The 21,658-nt window shown below is 37.2% G+C and overlaps 1 protein-coding gene across 2 annotated transcripts in view; it reads left to right on the top strand.

The window, feature by feature from the left end:
* Positions 1–11,003, top strand: part of LOC123531834 (telomerase reverse transcriptase-like) — a 69,046-nt gene extending 58,043 nt beyond the window's left edge. Inside the window, exons 22-28 of one of the 2 annotated variants that reach the window (XM_045313104.2) lie at positions 314–394; positions 1,011–1,080; positions 3,301–3,473; positions 5,538–5,590; positions 6,158–6,204; positions 7,480–7,585; positions 10,639–11,003. In XM_045313104.2, the coding sequence (XP_045169039.2) occupies positions 314–394; positions 1,011–1,080; positions 3,301–3,473; positions 5,538–5,590; positions 6,158–6,204; positions 7,480–7,585; positions 10,639–10,716 (608 nt within the window). In that variant the 3' untranslated portion in view covers positions 10,717–11,003. Of the gene's footprint in view, positions 1–313; positions 395–1,010; positions 1,085–3,300; positions 3,474–5,537; positions 5,591–6,157; positions 6,205–7,479; positions 7,586–10,638 lie in introns of those variants that run through there. The other variant, XM_053517804.1, reaches the window with a different exon arrangement.
* Positions 11,004–21,658: the final 10,655 nt, after the last annotated feature.

The raw sequence follows: 21,658 nt of genomic DNA, 5'->3' as shown, positions 1-21,658 counted from the left end.
CTGCTTTCGTTTTTTAAGATACAGCCTTGAAATTTTGATGACATACACAGTTTTGCACACAAATCGTAGAACTGAATTTCATTGACCATGAATTTGACCTACTGACTTTCTTAATATTTTATCATCAGTTTGACATTTGAAACATGTAGCTCATATTACTCAGGGTCATCATGACCCTCATGTGAAATGTTTCTGTTTGCTTTTAAATGTTTCTGTTTGCTCGAGAAAAAAATGAAAGCAATACCATGTAATTTTGGTATCTTTTATGCATGAAATAAATGAGTTATTATAATTATTTATCTGGTTCAAACAGACTGGTTTCCTTGGTGTGGTATATTCATCAACACAAGAACACTAGAAATCAGCATGGACTTCACCAAGTACTCTGGTTCCAGTAAGTTAATCTAATGCTACATTGAAATATGCCACTCTGATATTTTCACATGTCTAATTTATCTGCCTGTTTTAAAGGAGGAATGTGCTTGCAGGAAAGGGTTGTTGGAATGGGTTTATCCTACATCCAATATAGCTTAAATCTGCAGGAGTTTGTCTTACTTGCATTAAATTTCAGTGGATGTATCTTATATATATGATAAGTTATGCTACAGCACTGATTGTCTGTGATAGATTGATCTTCAAATGACTTGCCCCTTACTGATATGGGTTTGAGCGTCTCTTTTGATGTTGATTTCTTCATGTGATGAAGCTTTCCAGATAGCTTATGGAAGGTTGGTGGCAGCCTGTGATGAAATAAATGCCTGGAGGGGCACCTGGGGTCTTCCTTCATTATGAAAAGCTGGAAAGTTGCCATATGACCTATGATTGTGTTGGTGTGACGTTAAACCCAACAAATGCACACTCATAAGTAGTTGCTGTAAGATTTAACCTGTTAAAGTTTTGCACTGCACAGAGCAGTAGTTTGAACTTTATGGGGTACTTCAAAATTGCTTTATGGTGTTGAGGATCTATAATTGTATTTGTTCAAATAATATTTTGATTCTTATTTGCAGGTATCAAAGACACAATGACTGTTGAACTGTCTAAGACACCTGGAAAGTCCTTGAAGGACAAACTTTTGTTGTAGGTATTGTTCTAAAGTAGATATTTTTTAGCTCACCTGAACAATATTAAGGTTGAGCTTTATGTGCGTGGTCTGGCGTCCATTGCTATTTGTCCACAGTTTTCATAAGCATCTCCTCCACTGAAACTACCAGTCTGATTTACGTCAAACTTGGTCCATATCATCAAGGCATGGCCCTTTACTGGTCAGAATTATGCCAAACTTGGTCTGTAGTATCCAGGCAAGGCCGTCTCTCGGTTTTGTTCAGCTGGTTCTGCTTGACCCCTTTTAGGGTTCAAAATAGAAAGAAAAAAAAACCTTTAAACACCATCTGCTCATAAACCTCTTGATGAATAGCCATCAGACATCCAAAGTTTGTTAAAATGGAGCCACTTAGCCCCTTTTAGGGGCCACTGGAGCTCAAAATTGAAAACCTTTAAATGTCTGCCTGTGGACCACTTAATGGATCTTCATCAAGCCTCTCCCAACTTTCTTCAAATTGGGACACTTGGTCCCTTTCAGTGAAAAGAGCTAAAAATAGAAATACCTTTAAGCAAATTCCCACAAACCGCCTGATGGATCTCAATGAGACTTGGTTTGTAACATCATTGTAAGGTCCTGTCCCAAGTTTGTTCAACTGGGGTTGCTTGGCTACTTTTATGGGCAGCTAGGGCTAAAAATAGAAACAACTCTATACAACTTCTTCACATGAACTGCTAGATGTTCATCAAACTTGGTCTGTAGAATGTTTATAAGAGCCCCTCCCAATTTTGTTTAAATGCAACTTGGCTGTTAGTAGGGGCTTTTACAGCTAAAAAAAGAAATACCTTTAAACAACTTTTTCTCATGAACTGCTTGAGTGAGCTTCATCAGACTTGGTCTGTGTAATCATTACAAGTTCCTGCCCCAAATATTTTTAAATGGGGCCCCATTTCAGGTAAGCTAGAGCTAGGAAATGAAAAATTCTTCAAACAACTTTTTATTTTGAATTGCTTGACAGATTTGCATAAAACTTTGTAGCAGTATTATACAGTAATGTCCTGATTTTTTTTTTTAATGTGGGTTCTTCACCCTGTTTCGGGGCTGCCACAGCAAAATACAGAAGAAAAACTTCAAATGACTTTTGATGAACTGCTTAATGTGTGTTCATTAAAGTAGTTGTGAAGCAATGTCTAAAGGTCACAGTCTTCCTCGGGTGAGTGAATTAGGCAGAAACGGCATCTTGTTAATTATAACCCCAGAAGCAGGACCAATTATGGGATCTTTTGCTTGGGCAGGCAAGCAGGCTTCATGCAAAACCATTGTCCGTGCTTTAATTTGAGCAGTTCTAATCCAATGTTCACCAGATTTGGTCACAGTGTTCGTGGGGCATAATATCTCGGGCCAAGTTTGTAAAAATGGTATCCCACTTGAATTTGAATTATACTAATGGTGAATATTTATGCGAGGATTAATTTTTGTGAGATATAGGGCCTCGGGAATATGGCGAAAGTTAAACCCTCGCCAAAATTTCTGCTTTTACAGTAGGCCCCTGCAACTGCATTTGATACTAAAAACATTTGCAGGACCAGATGTGATGTCCATTGGTAGAGGGGTTGGTACAATGAACATTGTAATGATACAGAAATTGACAGTATTCAATAAACTGAAAATTTTTGCCATGACATACATGTGCATAATTTATAAGCTTTCTGGCCCTTAGAGTATATGTCCATTAAAACAAATGTATTTGTGTTGTAGATATGAAGAAAATTGTCACAGTTCATTTAGGATGAAAAGCTATAAGTTTGGAGACCAGTCTTAGATTGCATCTCTGTCATTGGTCAGTATCAAGACTGAGCTCAGAGTCAACCAATCAGATGCATGAGAATAGAGACTGGTTTCCATACTCAGTTTTATTACCTAGGACTAAGATGGATAGACTTAGTTATTGAAGGCAATGGATGGCATGACACACAAGATAGTTTGGAATAGCAAATTTATTGATTTGTAAACAGTAGAATCTTTAAAAAAGATCCTTTGAAAGCATAGCATTCAACCAATCAAAATAGTAGCAAATACGATTTGACCGAGCCTTTTAATGAAAGGTAAATATGCAACACTCCTCATTCCCCATAGAGCCAGCTTATGTCAAATAATGGTCTTCATGATCCCAAAGGACCAGAAAATGTAATAACATTTATTCGCACAATTTGAAATTGCATGTAAATAATTCATAATTCTTTCTTGTTACATTTTAGTTCTGTCAGACAGAAGTGCCATTCTTTATTTGTGGACTCCAGTATCAATTCAGAAAAGCAGATTTTGAGCAACCTGTATCAGATGTTCCTTTTGGCCATGTTCAAGCTGCACTCACACATTCAGAAACTTCCCCATAAACAAAGGGCTCAGAATAATACTCAGTATTTCCATGGTAAGACAAATGTTTAAGCCTTATTTAGCTGAGTGGAGAAGGTCGCTGACTAATCACTTGCCCCTCACCGATGTTGGTTGGAACCTCACTTGGGGCGTTGAATTCTTCATGTGAGCCAGCTAGGTGGCTTCCTTACATGAAGAATTCCACACCTGGAGTGAGGCTCGATCCCACATTGGTGAGTAACTTGTTAAGCTGTCCATTAAACATACATAGTGATAGGTTTTTATGTCTTCTCAGAGAGAACAGTTACTGTTGAAAATGTGTGTTTGTATAAAAGAAAGTTTGAAATTGGGTTATATAGGATCAGAGACTATATCACTGCCTCAGTAGCTTAGTGATAGAGCGCCCAATTCAAGTGCGAGATGTCCTGGGTGCAATCACTGGCTGCATCATACCAAAGACGTAAAAAGTGGTACTTGTAGCGCTTGGTGCTCTGCATTAAGAGGATAGTGCTAGGACTGGTCAGCCTGGTGTCTGATGTGACTGGGTGGGGTATCATGTAATGTGTCTGTGGTGTGATATTCTAGTGAGGCAAAGTTGGGCATTGTGCTCACTGCTGCAAGTAGACAGTGTTGTTTATATGACAGAAAATTTGTTGAAAAAGACGTTAAACCCAAACGCACACAGAGTCTAGATCAGTCATCACTAAGTAAAGTTGTCAACACGATAGAAGCCACATCTGTACATATGATTTACATAAAACGTGATCAACATTTTAAACTTTGTCCTTAATAGAATTTAGTTCAAATTGTATACTGGATCATCCGAGGTAGGAACTACCGGTAGGTCAGGTAAGGGATATGAGAACTTCATTGCTGCCTTGTTTGCTATTTCAGGAGTTATTAGAGAGATGGTGAATGTAGTACTTACTAATTTGTGTCTGCTCTGTATCTCCTAAACACCTTGAAGGATAATCATGAAACTTGGGTCAAATGATCACCTCATCAAGACAATGTGCAGAACCCAAGAATCAGCCATGTCGGCTCAAGGTCAAGGTCACAACTCAAGGTTGAGTTTTCCATTTCGTGTCCGCTCTGTATTTCCTAAACCCCTTAAAGGGTAATCATGAAACTTGGGTCAAATGATCACCTGTCCAAGTGCAGAACTCATGAGTCAGCAATGTTGGCTCAAGGTCAAGGTCACAACTAGACGTCAAAGGTTTGAGCCTTCTATTTTGTGTCCGCTCTATATCTTCTAAACCCATTGAAGGATTTTCATGAAACTTGGGTCAAATGATCACCTTATCAAGACAATGTGCAGAACTCGTGAGTCAGCCATGTTGGCTCAAGGTCAAGGTCACAACTCTAGGTCAAAGGTTTGAGCCTTCAGTTTTGTGTCCACTCTATATCTCCTAAACCCCTTGAAGGATTTTCATGAAACTTTGGTCAAATGATCACTTCATCAAGACAATGTACAGAACTTATGAGTCAGCCATGCTTAAGGTCAAGGTCACAAGCCAGTGTCAAAGGTTTGAGCCTTCCATTTTGTGTCCGCTCTGTAACTCCTAAACTTCTTGAAGGATATTCATGAAACTTTGGTCAAATGATGACTACATCAAGACAATGTGCAGAACTTATGAGTCAGCCATTCTTAAGGTCAAGGTCACAAGCCAAGGTCAAAGGTTTGTTTCTTCCATTTTGTGTCCACTCTGTAACTCCTAAACTTCTTGAAGGATTTTCATGAACGTTGGGTCAAATGATCACATTATCAAATGATGTGCAGAACTCATGAGTCAGCCATGTCGGCTTAAGGTCAAGGTTACAACTCTGGGTTCAATGTTTGAGCCTTCCATTTTATGTCCGCTCTGTATTTCCTAAACCCCTTGAAGGATTTTCATGAAACTTGGCTCAATTGATCACCTCATCAAGACGATGTGCAGAACTCGTGAGTCAGCCATGTTGGCTCAAGGTCAGAGGTTTAAACCTTTAACATTTTATGTCTGCTCTTTATCTCCTAAATCCCTTGAAGGATTTTAATATGACTTGGCTATAATATTCCCTTTATCAAGACAGTGGCGTGGGATATAGCTGTCTTTCAGACTGCCTTGTTTGCTATTTTCAGGAGTTATCAGAGAGATGGTGAATGTGGTAGGCAAGCTGGTGAAGAAGTATCTGGTAAGTTTGTACTTTACTTCATGTTAGCAAAATACTTTTGTATATATTAATACTTCAAAGATATGATAGACTCAAATTCTTATTTGAAGATTGGAGCAATTAAATACAGTATCTTTGTTAGCATAAATTAAAATGTTTGCATGTACATGTATGAACAGTACTGGATTAACATTTAAAACATTACGCAACATTAGTGGTAAGTACCACCAAAAACTGGAAGTATTTAAAAAAAATTAACAAATGCCTGTTATACCTGACATTTAATTGTCACTGTAGCTCTGCAGACACAGTTTATATAATTTTATCAAGTTAAATTCATTTATGAGGATTTTCTACATTTAAAGTAAGTGAATGATGCCATTGAATATCACTAAAGAAATACATTGTAAATCAAGTTTTTTTGTGTAATAAATTTAACAAGAATAGAAAAGCTAACATTCAGTGATACAGTATTATATTATGCTGTTTAAGGAATTGCATCACTTGTTTAACCATCATAATCTTTAGAATGGAAAGCAGAGTATATATATAACATAATTAATTAGTAAACTATTCTTTATTTCAAAGTCCAGGGATGAAAGTGGTGTGACAAATGCATCAAATATTATCACTTGGTATGAACTTATTTTCCTATTTTCCCACAAGTCTTATTTGCATGTTGGTGTTTTGTGCAAGTTTGAAATATTGAGTACGAGTCTGTAGAGTCAAAGAGCTATAAAAATAAATAGATTGGCAACTTGACAGGCATATAGAGCAAATCTCGCCAACCTCCCGTGACAAAAAAACGAGATCTCGTTTACCGAAAGTGGCGCTTTCTCCATGCGCCATTTTGTATGCGAAAGCAATTATTCATCGGTAAAATAATTATCACCGTATGACCACGCTTCTTTCGATGGCAAAAAAACGTGTACTTCGTGTCTTAAGACCATTTCACATTAAACTAATTTTGTTTTAGAAGCTAACATGTATTTTAACTGTAGTTTTAAAGGTACAAATTGTAACTCCATGCTCGCTGATGTTTGTTTTTAGTAAGATAACGCCGGATCACGCTCTGACACGAGCTCACGCGAGATTACAGCCAGTTGCCATTCTGTGTATTTTATACTTCTTTGGTAGAGTATATAGTATATTATTTCCTTATAGCAACCACATTACCATACTGCCGTAAATTTTCTTCAATTGCTGTTATTTTTCAATTTCATGTCTTGGAAACTGATGTTTTGAAAAGATAAACGAGTGTATTCCCATGAAATAAGAAATGAAGATGGAATGTTATTTAAGTCTGATTTTACTGTTTAGCTGCCTATTATCGTTTCTTTTCACAAATTCAGTCAATTACGGTATAGTCTTAAAAGTGATTGTGTTTTAAATCCATTTGTCTGCCCACGCCATTCACCCTACATACATTTAAGGAGTTAAAAGAGACTTGAAATACTATAAAATCATTTAATTTGTGGGCACCAGATGTTGAGAATTTGGCCAAAATGGCTATACGATGGGGATGTGGATTTGTGGATTTCAACATTTGAATATAAAATGATGTTTATATAGTCACCACCTTCCGTCTGTCCGTCCATCACGCTTCTTGTTTGGAGGATAACTCAATTTGAAAAATTATTGAAGGTACCAAGTTGTAACGTTATACAATGATAGAGCTCATTAAGAGGAAGAGCAGTTATAAGGAACCATAACTCTAGGTGGTCCCATTTTTGAATTATCTCCCTTCTTTGAAAACCTTGTCTAGGGCATAACTTGTTTAAATACTATGTAACATACTGACTTCATACTTTACATGTTTAATTTTATGGATTGACTAAACAAAGAAATCCATGAATATTAGTCCCCCACGGATGTTAATGATTTCACTGTACAGTTTTAATTTTCTTCAGGCTATGTTTGAAGGCCTGCTATGTGAAGCTGAGTAGACATCACCCACTGTATAAACAGCTGTTGAAAAACGTAAAGAAACAGTTGAAACATAAACAAGACTCTTTGGTGAGATATAAGTAACTAGACATGCCTAATCATGCCTTTAGTATATTAGTGACCGCGTACAATACATTTGATCTTGATTTTATTTGGATATGCTGCATTGATTAATTAAGTGGTTATATATGTAAATTACATGATTATTCATTTATGTGTATCAAGTGAATTTTGTCTTAGGTTTTAAGAGTACACAGTATGAATAAGAGAACAAGAAATTACAAATGGCTTCACATATGCAATCAAACTAGTTAACATTTAGTTGTTATTGCAGCTTCACATGATAACATTTAATTGTGAATGCAGCTTTACAGATACAGTTAGTCTTCAGCAAAGTTAAATTTATTTGTTTGAGTATGACCTTCTAGTTCATTATCTAATTATGAAATATGTTAAGGAAAATGAGCTTATATCTTTAATCATGTTAAGTTATAAATAATGATTTAGCAGGAACAGCAAATTCCAAAACTATGTAATTATATTTGTAATTTGCTTTCTGAGCTTTTCTAGTAAATTGAAATCATAGTATAAGGTCGTTTGTTCTAACCAGTTGCTCGCCTATGCCTCAGATAATGTCTTGAGGGGTCACGAGGGTCTTGAAAACCACAACATGACCTAAAATTGTTGATGTGACCTTAAATCAAACAAAAATAGATTTGCTAGTTGTGGTGAAATTGGTCACCTGTAAAATTCACTGCAACAAATAATAAGTGGTAACCTTTTTACCCGGTCTTCATGGATGTTCATAACAGCTTTGTTTACCCATGGTCCGAAGCACTTGGTAAATTATATGCATTAGTATTCCTTGATTCATATTATTTTGTCTTGTCCGATTTAGTAGCTGAATACTTGGCCATTCAGTTTGTAAATTAGTGGACTGGTGGTATTTTATTCTACACTGCCGCTTCCAAGGCTCGATACCGAAGGTGTGCAATTATTCGCATTTTTCAAAGTAAACAGATTATTTTTGCAAAAAAAATTGTTGCCGAGGTCGTAGAAGTGTATTTCCATTGTGAGAAAATAAGAACTTTCCTAAATCCTTATCTTCTGGCAAAAATAATCGCTAATATTGTACACGGTCTTTATATCAGTTAATCTCAGCCAGCCCGCCCCCCCCCCCTCCCCCCCGACCCTATTTACGGAAATACCGTAAAACGGGATTTATCCTATAATGTCGATATGGTCAGTCCTAAAGGCTGATCACTACCAAATAGAATGTAAGCCTCCGCAGGTCTAGTCACAAGTAGTCCAAATATAAATAGTACTAATCTTTTTTCCTTTCCTAGTGCATTTTCTCGGCAGCAACGTGCTTACTTTTACCCTACCGCATTTCAGTATGTATCACTTTGCATTCTAATGAAATCAGCATGTTCCTATCGCATGCTAGATAAAAATGGCGGCATAAGAATTTAATGTCACGAAAAGAGAAATTGAAAGAAGCGAAAAGTAGTAAATTCAGCGGGTTGTATTTAACGAACTGTAGTTTTCTTATATAAAAGTTAACACCCCCTTTTCTTTTTGTTTTTCTAAAGTAGCGATCTAGTTCTTTATGGGAATATAAGTCTCTGAAAATCTGATATGTTAGAAAATGTCGAAACACCGTTATGAAGTGAGTGGATTTTATATGAAATAAAGAACAGCTGGATTTAGTGGTGTTCAGCCTATAAGGGACAATACATGTTATTTTCTGAAACCACTCGAAAATGAATGAAAATGCCATTAATCTATTCTTTATGATGTAAAACGGTAACAAATGGCTGAAAACGGTTAAATTTCTTGTGTTTTTGGAATTTAGATTGAATTTTCGACCAGGTGGCACTATTTTGGTTCGTTTTAGGACCTAGTAAATGTCTTTTCTCGCATTTTAGCACTTCAGTTGTCTAAATAATATTGAAATTAGCATGTTTCTGAATGAAAATGACAAACATCATTACGATAAAATGGATGTTAAATGTAAATTCCACGAATAAGGTAAAATTAATTGAAATATTGCTTGCACAGGGCTAAATTTTGCATATTTTTGGGGATGGGGGTGACCTGTAATGAATTGTCATTTCTCTATATTTTCTCAATATTTTGCACCAAAACAAAGCAGATCATTGTGAAATAGGTGTACTTTGAGAATGAATGCAAATTCATGGAAAAATCAAACAAAAATTTTCTCTTATAGGGTGATCACTACCAAATAGAATGTAAGCCTCCGCAGGTCTAGTCACAAGTAGTCCAAATATAAATAGTGCTAATCTTTTTTCCTTTCCTAGTGCATTTTCTCGGCAGCAACGTGCTTACTTTTACCCTACCGCGTTTCAGTATGTATCACTTTGCATTCTAATGAAATCAGCATGTTCCTGTCGCATGCTAGATAAAAATGGCAGCGTAAGAATTTAATGTCACGAAAAGAGAAATTGAAAGAAGCGAAAAGTAGTAAATTCAGCGGGTTGTATTTAACGAACTGTAGTTTTCTTATATAAAAGTTAACACCCCCTTTTCTTTTTGTTTTTCTAAAGTAGCGATCTAGTTCTTTATGGGAATATAAGTCTCTGAAAATCTGATATGCTAGAAAATGTCGAAACAGCGTTATGAAGTGAGTGGATTTTATATGAAATAAAGAACAGCTGGATTTAGTGGTGTTCAGCCTAAAGACCAGAGGTCGAAGCCCTGTCTAGGTACTGAGCGTTTCCAAGATACTTTCGAGGTGTCTCCAACCCAACTAAGAGGCCTGTTCTGGTTGTTCCCATGAAAAAGCGCTTCACATATATGAGTGCCTTACACCGGACACATCAAGGAACCAGACTGTCAATTCACAAAGAGCTACGCTAAGTAAGCCTCATGGCTTTGTTTCGCTCTGTCCTTCTGGTCAGATCTTTCTGTATCTGCCTTGGTAGAGGATGAATTTTGCATCCTTCATTGGCTGGATTTATCTGTATATATGTATTAATGTTGAGGACATTTGAACAAATTTATCATGAAAAGGGTGTTTTGTAGATTTGGTGTAGTATAGATATTTAGTTTGTCTACCAGAAGTTCTCATTCGAAATCGAGCAATTTCATTTACATTTCAGACTAGTGAAGATGTAGATCTGCTAAATGCTGTTGTGGATCCAAATGTACCAGAGGCTTTTCGTCACTTTCTTCCATAAGTGCATTTTACCCTTGTTTTGAGTGCATATGTGTAGTGGTTTTATATATCCTGCATGTTGCGACATCATTACTGGATTCAGAAAGAATTTTAATTGGTTTGATAGATGAATTTTGTCTGTTGTGAGAATTAATTGCGTGACAAAATGAAATAACACCCCTTAACATAACAAACCAAAATGAAAACCACATCTTATAGTTTCTACATAAAGTTGAAATAATAAAGATCAACTGTAGGGTCCCATAATTTATCTTACTGAGTAGAAGTGAATAAAGAAAGAAAACATAACATCTTGCTTTTGTGTATGTTATTCCTACATATTGTGAAATCATTAATATTCGTGGGGGACTCATTTTCGTGTTTGAGTCCATCCACGAAATTCAGTCCCAAGGAATAAGTAAAATTCAAATTCATTTTGTGTTCAAAAGTTGAAATCCACGAACTCGTATCCCTACGACATTGCCGTTTTGACCAAAACCACGAAATTTCACGCCCACGAAATTAAATGATTTTACAGTATTTATGTAGCTGATGAAGATGTTGCCAAATGTCCTTATTGAAGAAAATGCCATCGCTACATAAAATAAAGAGAATATACCGTCTACGGCTACTTTAAGATGATAGTTATTTCTCATTTAGGGGAATTTTTGTTTCCACGTTATAAAGATGAAATTTGAGAGTCCTAAAATATAAATTTGCCGTTGGTCTGGTTCAAATATATGCTCGGTTTCAACCAGATGCTGAGTATTGAGACTGGTTTCGAATCTTCGGCTACTAACCTTTATTCCAGATGGTTTTATCTCATTATGCCCCCCTTCGAAGGAGGGGAATATTGTTTTGCAGATGTCTGTCGACGGTCGGTCGGTATGTAATCCAATCGGTTTCTGGATAATAACTCGAGAACACTTGGGCGCAGGATCATGAAAGTGAGGTTGATCATGACTAGCAGATGACCCCTAATGATTTTGAGGTCAGTAGGCCAAAGGTCAAGGTCACATTGACAAGAACAGTTAAACCGTTTCCGGATGATAAATCGAAAATGCTTGTGCCTAGGATCACGAAAGTTGATAGGGAGGTTGGTCATGACAAGCTGATGACCCTTATTATACCCTTACAAAACGAAGTTTTGGGGTGGGGGGGGGGGGGGTATATAGATGTGAGCTTGTCTGTCGGTCCGTTCGTTTTCATGGTTTCCAGACAATAACTCATGAAAGGCTTGACCGATTTGAATAAGTTTTGGAACACAGGTGTAACATCAGAAAATACAGGTCAAGTTCGACTTTGAGGTTAGTAGGTCCACGGTCACAGGGACTCTGAACAGTTAAATGGTTTCTGGATGATGACTTGAGAACGCTTGGGCCTAGGATCATTAATTTTGGTACACAGTTGTAACATCATTAAATACAGGTCAAGTTAGACTTTGAGGTCAGTAAGTCAAAGGTCAAGATCACAGCGACCCGGAACAGTTAAACGGTTTCCGGATAAAAACTTGAGAATGCTTGGGCCTAGCATCATAACTTTTTGTGCACAGGTGTAACATAATGAAATACAGGTCAAGTTCGACTTTGAGGTTAGTAGGTCAAAGGTCAAGGTCACAAAGACACGTTCAATGGTTTCTGGATGATAACTTGAGAACGCTTGGGCCTAGGATCATGAAAATTGATAGGGAGGTTGGTCATGACCCCTAATGACTTTGAGGTCATAGGTCAAGGTCACAGTGACCTGGAACATTTAAACAGTTTTCAGACAATAACTTCAGAACACTTGGGCCTAGGATCACGAAATTTAATAGGGACGTTGGTCATGACCAGCAGATGACCGCTATTGATTTTGAGTTCCAAAGGTCAGAGTGACCCTGAACATTTAAATCTTTTCCGGACTTGAGAACGCTTTGGCTGAGGATCATGAAACTTCATAGGGAGGTTGATCATGACCAGCAGATGACCCCTATTGATTTTGAGGTCAGTAGGTCAAAGGTCAAGCAAGTTGGGCTTGACATTGGATTAGTTCTGTGACAAGACCATATCGTGGGGGTATAATTCGTCACTCCTGTGACAACTAGTTGATTTTGAGGTGAGCAGGCCAAGGTCACATTGATCCGGAACAGTTAAACCGTTTCCGAACAATAATTTGAGAACGCTTGGGCCTAGGATCATGAAACTTAATAGAGAGGTTGATCATGACCAGCAGATGACCACTATTGATTTTGAGGTCAAGGGTCAAGGTAACATTGAGGCAGAACAGTATAGCTTTTTTTGCCAAATAACTAGAGAATGCTTTGGTTTAAGATCACATTTGATACAGAGGTCAATTATGACAGGTAAATGACCCATAACCATTGATTCGAGGTCCATACATCAAATGTCCAGTGCGCAGTGATAAAATAATTTCTGTTCCTTGTGCAGTTACTGAAAGCATCAAGGGGGGATTTGGTGTTCTACGAGCTCTTGTTTAGTTTAAACTCTTTAAGTTCATAGATGTATATATTTCTCCGCAATTAGTATTCCAAAGTAAGGCTAAGACTGGTAAAGACCAGAACACTAGGTAAGAAAAGACAAGTCTGATTAATGATACAGTAAAATAATGTTCTTAGCATCCAGATACAGCTCGATGCTTTCTGTGCAGTAATACGTCAGAAAAAATTAACAAGCAATCGTGATGTATATGATCAATACAGACCAGTCATATAGCGGAGTATGGAACTGTTATCATTATTTTTGTACAATGCATTACTTTATATGGCTTGATTTTTGATCAGTTTTGTGTACAAGTGCTTCTGTTCATGCATAATTGCATAATTTACACAAACTGTTATCGCATGGTGGAACTGAGCGATTGCACAGTTTGTTGTAGTTAACCAGAGCACACGGTGTCAGTCTGACTTCCTTTCAAGAGAAAATTATTGCACTTGTGGCAGGAATTTGGTTGCAAGTGGGTAACATTGCCACCTTCTTGGAGACGATACACTTAGAAAACACATTGCCTGAGGTCTCGCAAATTAGATACCACTTTTCTGAAGAATTTTAGATTGTCAAAGCGAGTTATAACATTTATATTGTAAAGGAGTTCAGACCACACCAAATTGAAAAGTTGTTCCATCAGTTTTTTACAGAAAAAGAATTGGACAGTGGGCAAACAATGTTTTTGACAAAAATAGGAGTTAGTAAAGAAATTTTCTTAGCTCTCCTGAGCATTTTGTGATCGCCCTGTGTCCGTCGGCGTATTTTTTTACTTTTACATCTCTGAAACTAGTGTTCAGAATTACACCAAACTCGGTCTGTAGCATTCTGAAAGGGTCAAGTTGGACAATCTGTGTATGAAAAGAATTGGAACCACTGCCTTACCCTTGCATGATCGTAAGATGCGACTAATAGGGTCTTAACACTTGGTTTTGCTGTAACTCGGTGATTCCAGCAGGTATACAAATTTTGATTCCATACCTCGTGTTTTTATTTCGATGTAAATGAGATGTATAACCAAAATTTTTAGTCCTGTTTGGCGCCATATAACCTATACTGTGTTGCTGCGCCGTAAAACCCAAATAAATGTTAAAATGGTTCCACGACTGATTTTAGAGGCCGTCAAAGGTAGAAATAGAAAAAAAGAAAAAAAATTCTTATCGAGAACCACGTGATGGATCATCACCAAAATTGGTCCTTGCAGATTTGTTCAAATGGTTCCGCTTGACATTAGGGTCCACCAAAGCCAAAAATAGATGTGCAGTCAGGGCTAAAAATATAAAAACCTTCAAACGACTTCTCGTGAACCACTTGATCTTGGTCTGAAACATCCTAGTAAAATCCTCTCTTAAATTTTTTAAAATTGGTCCGCAAGACTTTGAGAGGCTGCCAAAGCTGAAAATAGAAAAAAGTAAAACACTTCAGCTCTTGAACCACTTCATGGATCATACCCAAACTTGGTCTATAGCATTCTTACAAGGTACTTTCTAGAGTTGTCCCAATGGTTCCGCTTAACTGGTGTTTGGGGCCACCAGAAGTAAAAATAGAATAAACTTCAAATGCATTTTCTTCTTGAAGCGCTTGATTTATCATTTTCTATTCAGGTATTTTTATATTCACGTATTATTATTCATTATAGTATCATTGTCTAATCATCCACTCAACAACTAGAAAGATTCAATTTTCTAACCCGCTTATAGGTATATTATGCAAGGTTTCATGGTACGTATTAACTAATTCCATTTGGTCATATAGGCAGATAGGTACCTTTTTATGCCCCCATACATTTATGTGGAGAGCATATAGCGTTGCTGCTGTCCGTACGCACGTACATCCCGAAATCTTGTGTGGCCAACTCCTCCCACACTATTAGCCTGATTTGCTTCAAACTTCCACAGATGAACAGCATTGATGTGTAAATGACCATAAAGGAATGGATTTTTGTATGACTATTTTTGTACCCCCCGACAACAAAGTTGTAAGGGAGTGGGGGTGGTATACTGGTTTCAGGTTGTCTGTCTGTCCGATTGTCCGTAGATGCAATCTTGTGCGCACCATCTCTCCTTATCCCCTTGACAGAATTTAATGAAACTTCACACAAGTGATCAGTACCAACAGTAGTTGTGCATGGGGCATGTTAGGTTCTTTTAGAAAAAAAAATTGCAGAGTTATGGGACTTTGTTTTTTTGTTACTTTACTATATACATAGACACAATCTTGTGCGCACCATCTCTCCTCATCCCCTTGACACAATTTAATGAAACTTCACAAAAGTGGTCAGTAACAACAGTAGTTGTGCATGGGGCATGTTAGGTTCTTTCAGAAAAAAAATTTGCAGAGTTATGGGACTTTGTTTTTTTGTTACTATACTATATACATAGACACAATCTTGTGCGCACCATCTCTCCTCATCCCCTTGACACAATTGAATGAAACTTCACACAAGTGATCAGTACCAACAGTAGTTGTGCATGGGGCATGCTAGGTTCTTTTAGAAAAAAATTTGCAGAGTTATGGGACTTTGTTTTTTTGTTACTTTACTATATACATAGACACAATCTTGTGCGCACCATCTCTCCTCATCCCCTTGACACAATTTAATGAAACTTCACAAAAGTGATCAGTAACAACAGTAGTTGTGCATGGGGCATGTTAGGTTCTTTCAGAAAAAAAATATGCAGAGTTATGGGATTTTGTTTTTTTGTTACTATACTATATACATAGACACAATCTTGTGCGCACCATCTCTCCTCATCCCCTTGACACAATTTAATGAAACTTCACAAAAGTGATCAGTAACAACAGTAGTTGTGCATGGGGCATGTTAGGTTCTTTCAGAAAAAAAATTTGCAGAGTTATGGGACTTTGTTTTTTTGTTACTATACTATATACATAGACACAATCTTGTGCGCACCATCTCTCCTCATCCCCTTGACACAATTTAATGAAACTTCACACAAGTGATCAGTACCAACAGTAGTTGTGCATGGGGCATGTTAGGTGCTTTCAGCGACAAAAATTGCAGAGTTATGGGACTTTGTTTCTTGTTAACATACTATGTACATACAGTCTGCATATGCAATCTTGTGCGTGCCTAATCTACCAAACCCGTACACACAATTCAATGAAACTTCACACAAGTGATCAGTACCAACCCTAGTTGTGCATGGGCATGTTACATTCTTTTAAATAAATATTCTGCATAGTTATGGGACTTTGTTTTTTGTTACTATACTGTATACATACAGTCTATATACATACAGTCCACATAATTATGCAGTCTTAATCTGCGTCAAATTGCAATGTACTGTGTCAGTGCATGCGGGGGGTACATTCATCACCTTTAGTGATAGCTCTAGTTACTTCGGTAATGGCCCTTTGATAGTTTTTGCTATACAGAATGTAGAGAAAAATCTTGTGTGTTTCGAACTCCTCCCGCACTATTAGCCTGATTTGATTCAAACTTTCACAGATGACAAGCTTGATGTGTAGATGATCATAAAGGAAGGATTTTTTCTGTGATTTTTTTACCACAGTTCTGGCCGTTTGATACTTTTTGCTATGTAGAGGATGGCCCAGTATGTGGGGGCATTCGTGTCCTATGGACACAATGTCTAGTTTCCTTTTAGACTATAAATGGGTTATAGCTCATTTTTTGAAACAGTGGTACTTTGTTTTATTTTATGTCTTTTCAATAGTTTTCACCACATTTTTATACCCTCGAAGGGACGTATTATGTTATACCCCCGGTGTCCGTCCGTACTTTAGCAATTTCTTGTCCGCTCTTGAACCTCTAGGAGGATTTCCAAGAAACTTGACACAAATGTTCACCACATCGAGACGACGTGCAGGGCGCATGTTTTGGATGGCTCGCTCCAAGGTCAAGGTCACAGTGGTAAAAGGTCGTATCAGTTTGTTTCGTGTCCGCTCTTGAACTGCTTGAAGGGTTTTAAAGAAACTTTGCACAAATGTTCACCACATTGAGACGACGTGCAGAGCGCATGTTTTGGATGGCCCGTTTCAAGGTCAAGGTCACACCTAGGGGTCAAAGGTCATATGACTGTTTGGTTTGTATATTGCTCTGCATTGCGGTGCTCTTGCAAAGGTCAAGGTCACAGTCCTTGGTTGAACTTAGCCAATTTTCACTACATAAAGTGGTCTTTGTGTCCGGGCACTAACTTTGACATGCATGGTCCAATTTTAGAATAATTTGACACAAAATGATAAGCGTGGATAGACGATATGTCATGCGCAACAACCATTACACTTGCTCAGAGGTCAAGGTCACAGTCCTTGGTTGAACTTAGCCAATTTTCACTACATATACAGATTACTAAATTTTCTGGTTTTCCTACAATATTTTTTTTTTGTAAATAGGGCAAATGGTCCTTCTTTTAGTTTGTGAGCAGTACCATGCCTGTGACCTTTCTCATGTTGCGGGGGCATCCGTGTCTGTGACACATTTCTAGTTTTTGAGTTACTTCCCTTTTATGTTACTATTGATAGCTTATTTTGTATCTTTTTTATTATTGGCCGTAGTGAAAAACAGACCACTTTTCTGTGGTACAAGATGGATGGTATCTCCAATTTTTAGGTGTATTTTGATATATATATACCTTGTAAGGATTGTTTTGTGGACTTAGAATTTTTTTTATTTTTTTTTTTGGAATTTCTTCCATTTGTTTTTCCTGTCCTTTGGGCTACAACAGTCAAGTTCTTTAAATTTTGCTCCCATCCTCTGATATAACCCTTCGGGCGTATATTGTCCCGCTTGGCGGAGCTCTTGTTCATATTTTATCTGAGTAATGCCACGCACAGTGTCATAAAAGCATAGTGATTTATATGGGAACAAATCAAAATGTTCTGTGAAATTTACATTTTAATATGAATGCAAGTAACAAATATGCACCTGTTATATGTGTTATGCGTATATTATAAAAAATGTCTAAATATAAAAGACGACAAACACGAAATTGTTGGAAGTACAAAAGCTCATATTTATACATATTTATTCTGTTAACTGCCATATGACCTATACTGTGTTGGTGCGCCGTAAACCCCCCCCCCCCCCCCCCCAAAAAAAAAAAATATATATATATATATATATAAATTATTCTGTTAACTATTATCGGAACTAGTAGTGTCTTTGTTTCTTTAAACGTGCAACACAATTAATGATATCAATAGAATATGAAATCACTAAAGCATTGTTTGAAAGGCTTGTTTCTATGTCCTAAATGGTGTTATCTGGAGCCATCTTCAAAACTATAGTCTGTGTTGCAAGGTTTAAACATACAGAGACAAAGTAAAAACGACGAGAACAAAACGAACAAATAAAAAGAGCAGTGGTACACCGCCTTGAAACGGTCAGTCACTGACAGTGGTATTCACACCACTGGGAGCTAGAACTGATTGATGGTGCGCATCTAACCCCGCTCTTAATCCCCAGCACGGGACTGTGTAAGTACAAGTTGCCCAGTTTGCTGTTTGCTTGGGTGCGTACTAATGCTTCCAGAGGTTTTTCTTAAAGATATAGTGTTTCTCATAGGGGTCTTGTTATTTAATACTGTAAAAAAAATGAAAAATTAAACGGTTTATTGGTGACATTTAGTATTTTTAGGAAAACAATCCTCGCCTGTAAACGTTTTCTAAGCAATAATCTTACCAGTTTTTATCTTTAGTCCAGAAACGCGCCTTGACCAAAAAATGCACGACCCCCAGTACTAGTAGCTGCAAGGTTATATTCATTGCCTGGTTGCTGACCACCCTCAGAGATGAAGAATGTTTCCGTAATGTAAAATGTTTCTCCGAGTGACTTCTTAGTAAGACCTTCGCTGCTGCCGCCACCAAGAATTCGTCAATTTCTAATTTAATATGAATATAAAAGTGTTATTATAACAGTTTCTTGATCTGCAATGCCACATTAGGCTCGAGTGGATTTTGCCAGGTCTAGATGCTACGATGAGCTTGAAGAATAGATTAATAATATCTGTCATGTGTTTACGAATCGGATGGAAATATCCGTCCCGAGGGCACGTGCGCATTGGGCGGTAATGAGGCTTGTCGAATTACCGCCCATGCGCAAGTGGCCGAGGGACGGATATTTCCATCCGATTCGTGAACACATGACTAATATTTTTTCTTGCATATCGTATACATGTTAGCATTTTATTCTGGCAGATTATTTTTCTTGCATACCGTATTTTACAAAAAAAAAACAGATAGAAATAATTTCTTTGAAGCACTCTTTCTTATAGTAGAGCGCGGGAAATTAACGTCCGTAAGCAGAAGTGACCTCATGATGTTTTGTGTTACGCACAATAACAAAGTTCCACTTTAGTTTTATCGTTTGTAGCGTAACGTCATGTTCTTACGGTAAACTAACGTATTTTGAATCGAGAAATATAATATAAGGAACGGAGAGAAACTATCAAGGTACCTGCTTTTTTCGTGTTTTTACATAATATATTATCAGTGCATGAACCACGAGTTGTCATTAACAGCACGAGAGTCATCTGGCATGGGGGTGCCAGATGGGTTTTGCCGGCATGGGTAAAATCACCGGAAACGCCAGTCCGGTGTGCAAGAAATACTAGTCGGCTACTCGGAAAAACTGAAAAGTTTCTAAACATCAAAACTACTCATTTTAAAGGTTCTGACCTCCAGATTTGGTTAAAAGTACTTTTTCTCTCAAATTGAAGTTTGGTCATATTATGAACATAAGAATATGAGTTTTTGTTTCTAAAATACTTTTAAAATTTCAAATCAAGAAAAAAAGATGACCGCGTCGGGAATCGAACCCCGAACCACCGCGGCAATAAAGACATTTTCCCATCGTCGTAACCAGTAGCGCTATAGCGGAAATAGTGAATTATGCCTTCAAAATATAGATATTTATAATCGAGACAGTTTACCTGGAGTAAAGCGTTACAAACGCTTTTAGATTTTCATCGTAAAAGTAGTAAAAACAGCAAATTCTCATGTGTTTCCGTAACATATAGTTTGTCAGTAATCAAGTTTTAAAGCCTTTTTAAGAAATACTGCATTTATTTCCAGATATCTAAAAAAAAATTTTTTTTGTTGTCGAATGATTTGGAGGCCAGTCCCTTTAAATAAGTCGCACATACACTAATATACGGACATTATCAATACAAATGCAAACCAGCTTACTCAAAACGGACACACGTCCGGCTTCAGTCCGTCCGTTCAAACTTCCCTTCAAACGACATTTTTGAAACCGTGTGGTAGAAGTTGATGCAAGTTGGCCTGGATGTGCCTTTGGTGGTCTTTGCTTGGTTGCATATAGGAGCAGTCAAAGCTAGAAAAAGAAATATCTTCGAGGACATCTCCTAAACCGCTAGTCCGATTTTGAAACAATTTCACAAACGAATGGTCATCATGTAACCCTCTACCAAGATTGTTAAAATTATTTCGATTCGGCATTTTTTTAACAAAAATGTTGGTTGAAATTTTATTTAAAAGTCCAGTATTTCGGATACTATCAACGATATTGACTTGAAACTTGGAATACTTCATTCACCTAGGACGTCAATCCTCATAACTATTTTTTCATTTTTGACAGATTTATACCCCTTTTTATTTAGAAATTTTTGTTTGCTAGTTTATATCTCAAGTAATATGGCAGGTATGGGATTGAAACATCACACATGGTCTTCAGGGTAAATAGACTGTCATTACAACAAGACCCATAACCCGGTCAAGCATTTCCCCCAAATTATCCCCAGTTTATGTTTTGACATCAGCTATTGGAGCTATTTGAAATATCACTTCTGTTGTACACATTTTATATAAAATTACAAATGGCATTCATTTGTTTCAGTTCTTTGTTTCCCTACTCAAATAATGCATGTGCACGTCTATACTCCAACAAGTGTAAGACCAATATGCTATATTAAAAATAGCTAATAAACGTATTTTCAGACACTCTTGAAATTCACTGTATTTAGGCATAATATGGTAAATTAAAAGAACCCTTGACATTTCAGATAGGTCTTTGGCATTAGCAATGACCGCAATACATAAAAAGATCTTTGACACAGACACTGAATGCTTTACTCTTTATTGTGACTGTGCTGTACAGCCCAGAAAAAGACTTCAAATTCAAACTGTGATCTTGCCAAAATTTATCACATAGTTGTAATGAACAACATAGACACCAAAGGTATAGAATGTAAACTATAAGTTTTAACTCGACACCACTGCCTTCATATTTAATGAGTACTGGGATTTTCTCCCACTCTGCAAATGGTATAAAAGTGCAGTACAAAGGCATTTCTATTCCCAGTCCGTTTGTTTACATGTCATATGATACACGTCTACTGACACAAATATCACTCAGGTGAGCGTTATAGGGCCATCTTGGCTCTATTCAGGATTCCAAAAATGTACAGGTTTAATAGTTTCTGAACATAGTACAGATACACTCTTGAATACAATTTCTTGCATTCTACGTCTCCGTAATCA

The sequence above is a fragment of the Mercenaria mercenaria genome, chromosome 11, assembly GCF_021730395.1.
Source record: "Mercenaria mercenaria strain notata chromosome 11, MADL_Memer_1, whole genome shotgun sequence".
Taxonomy (NCBI): domain Eukaryota; kingdom Metazoa; phylum Mollusca; class Bivalvia; order Venerida; family Veneridae; genus Mercenaria; species Mercenaria mercenaria.
Note: the sequence above shows the minus strand (reverse complement) of the source record. Positions and strands in the feature narration are given on the sequence as shown.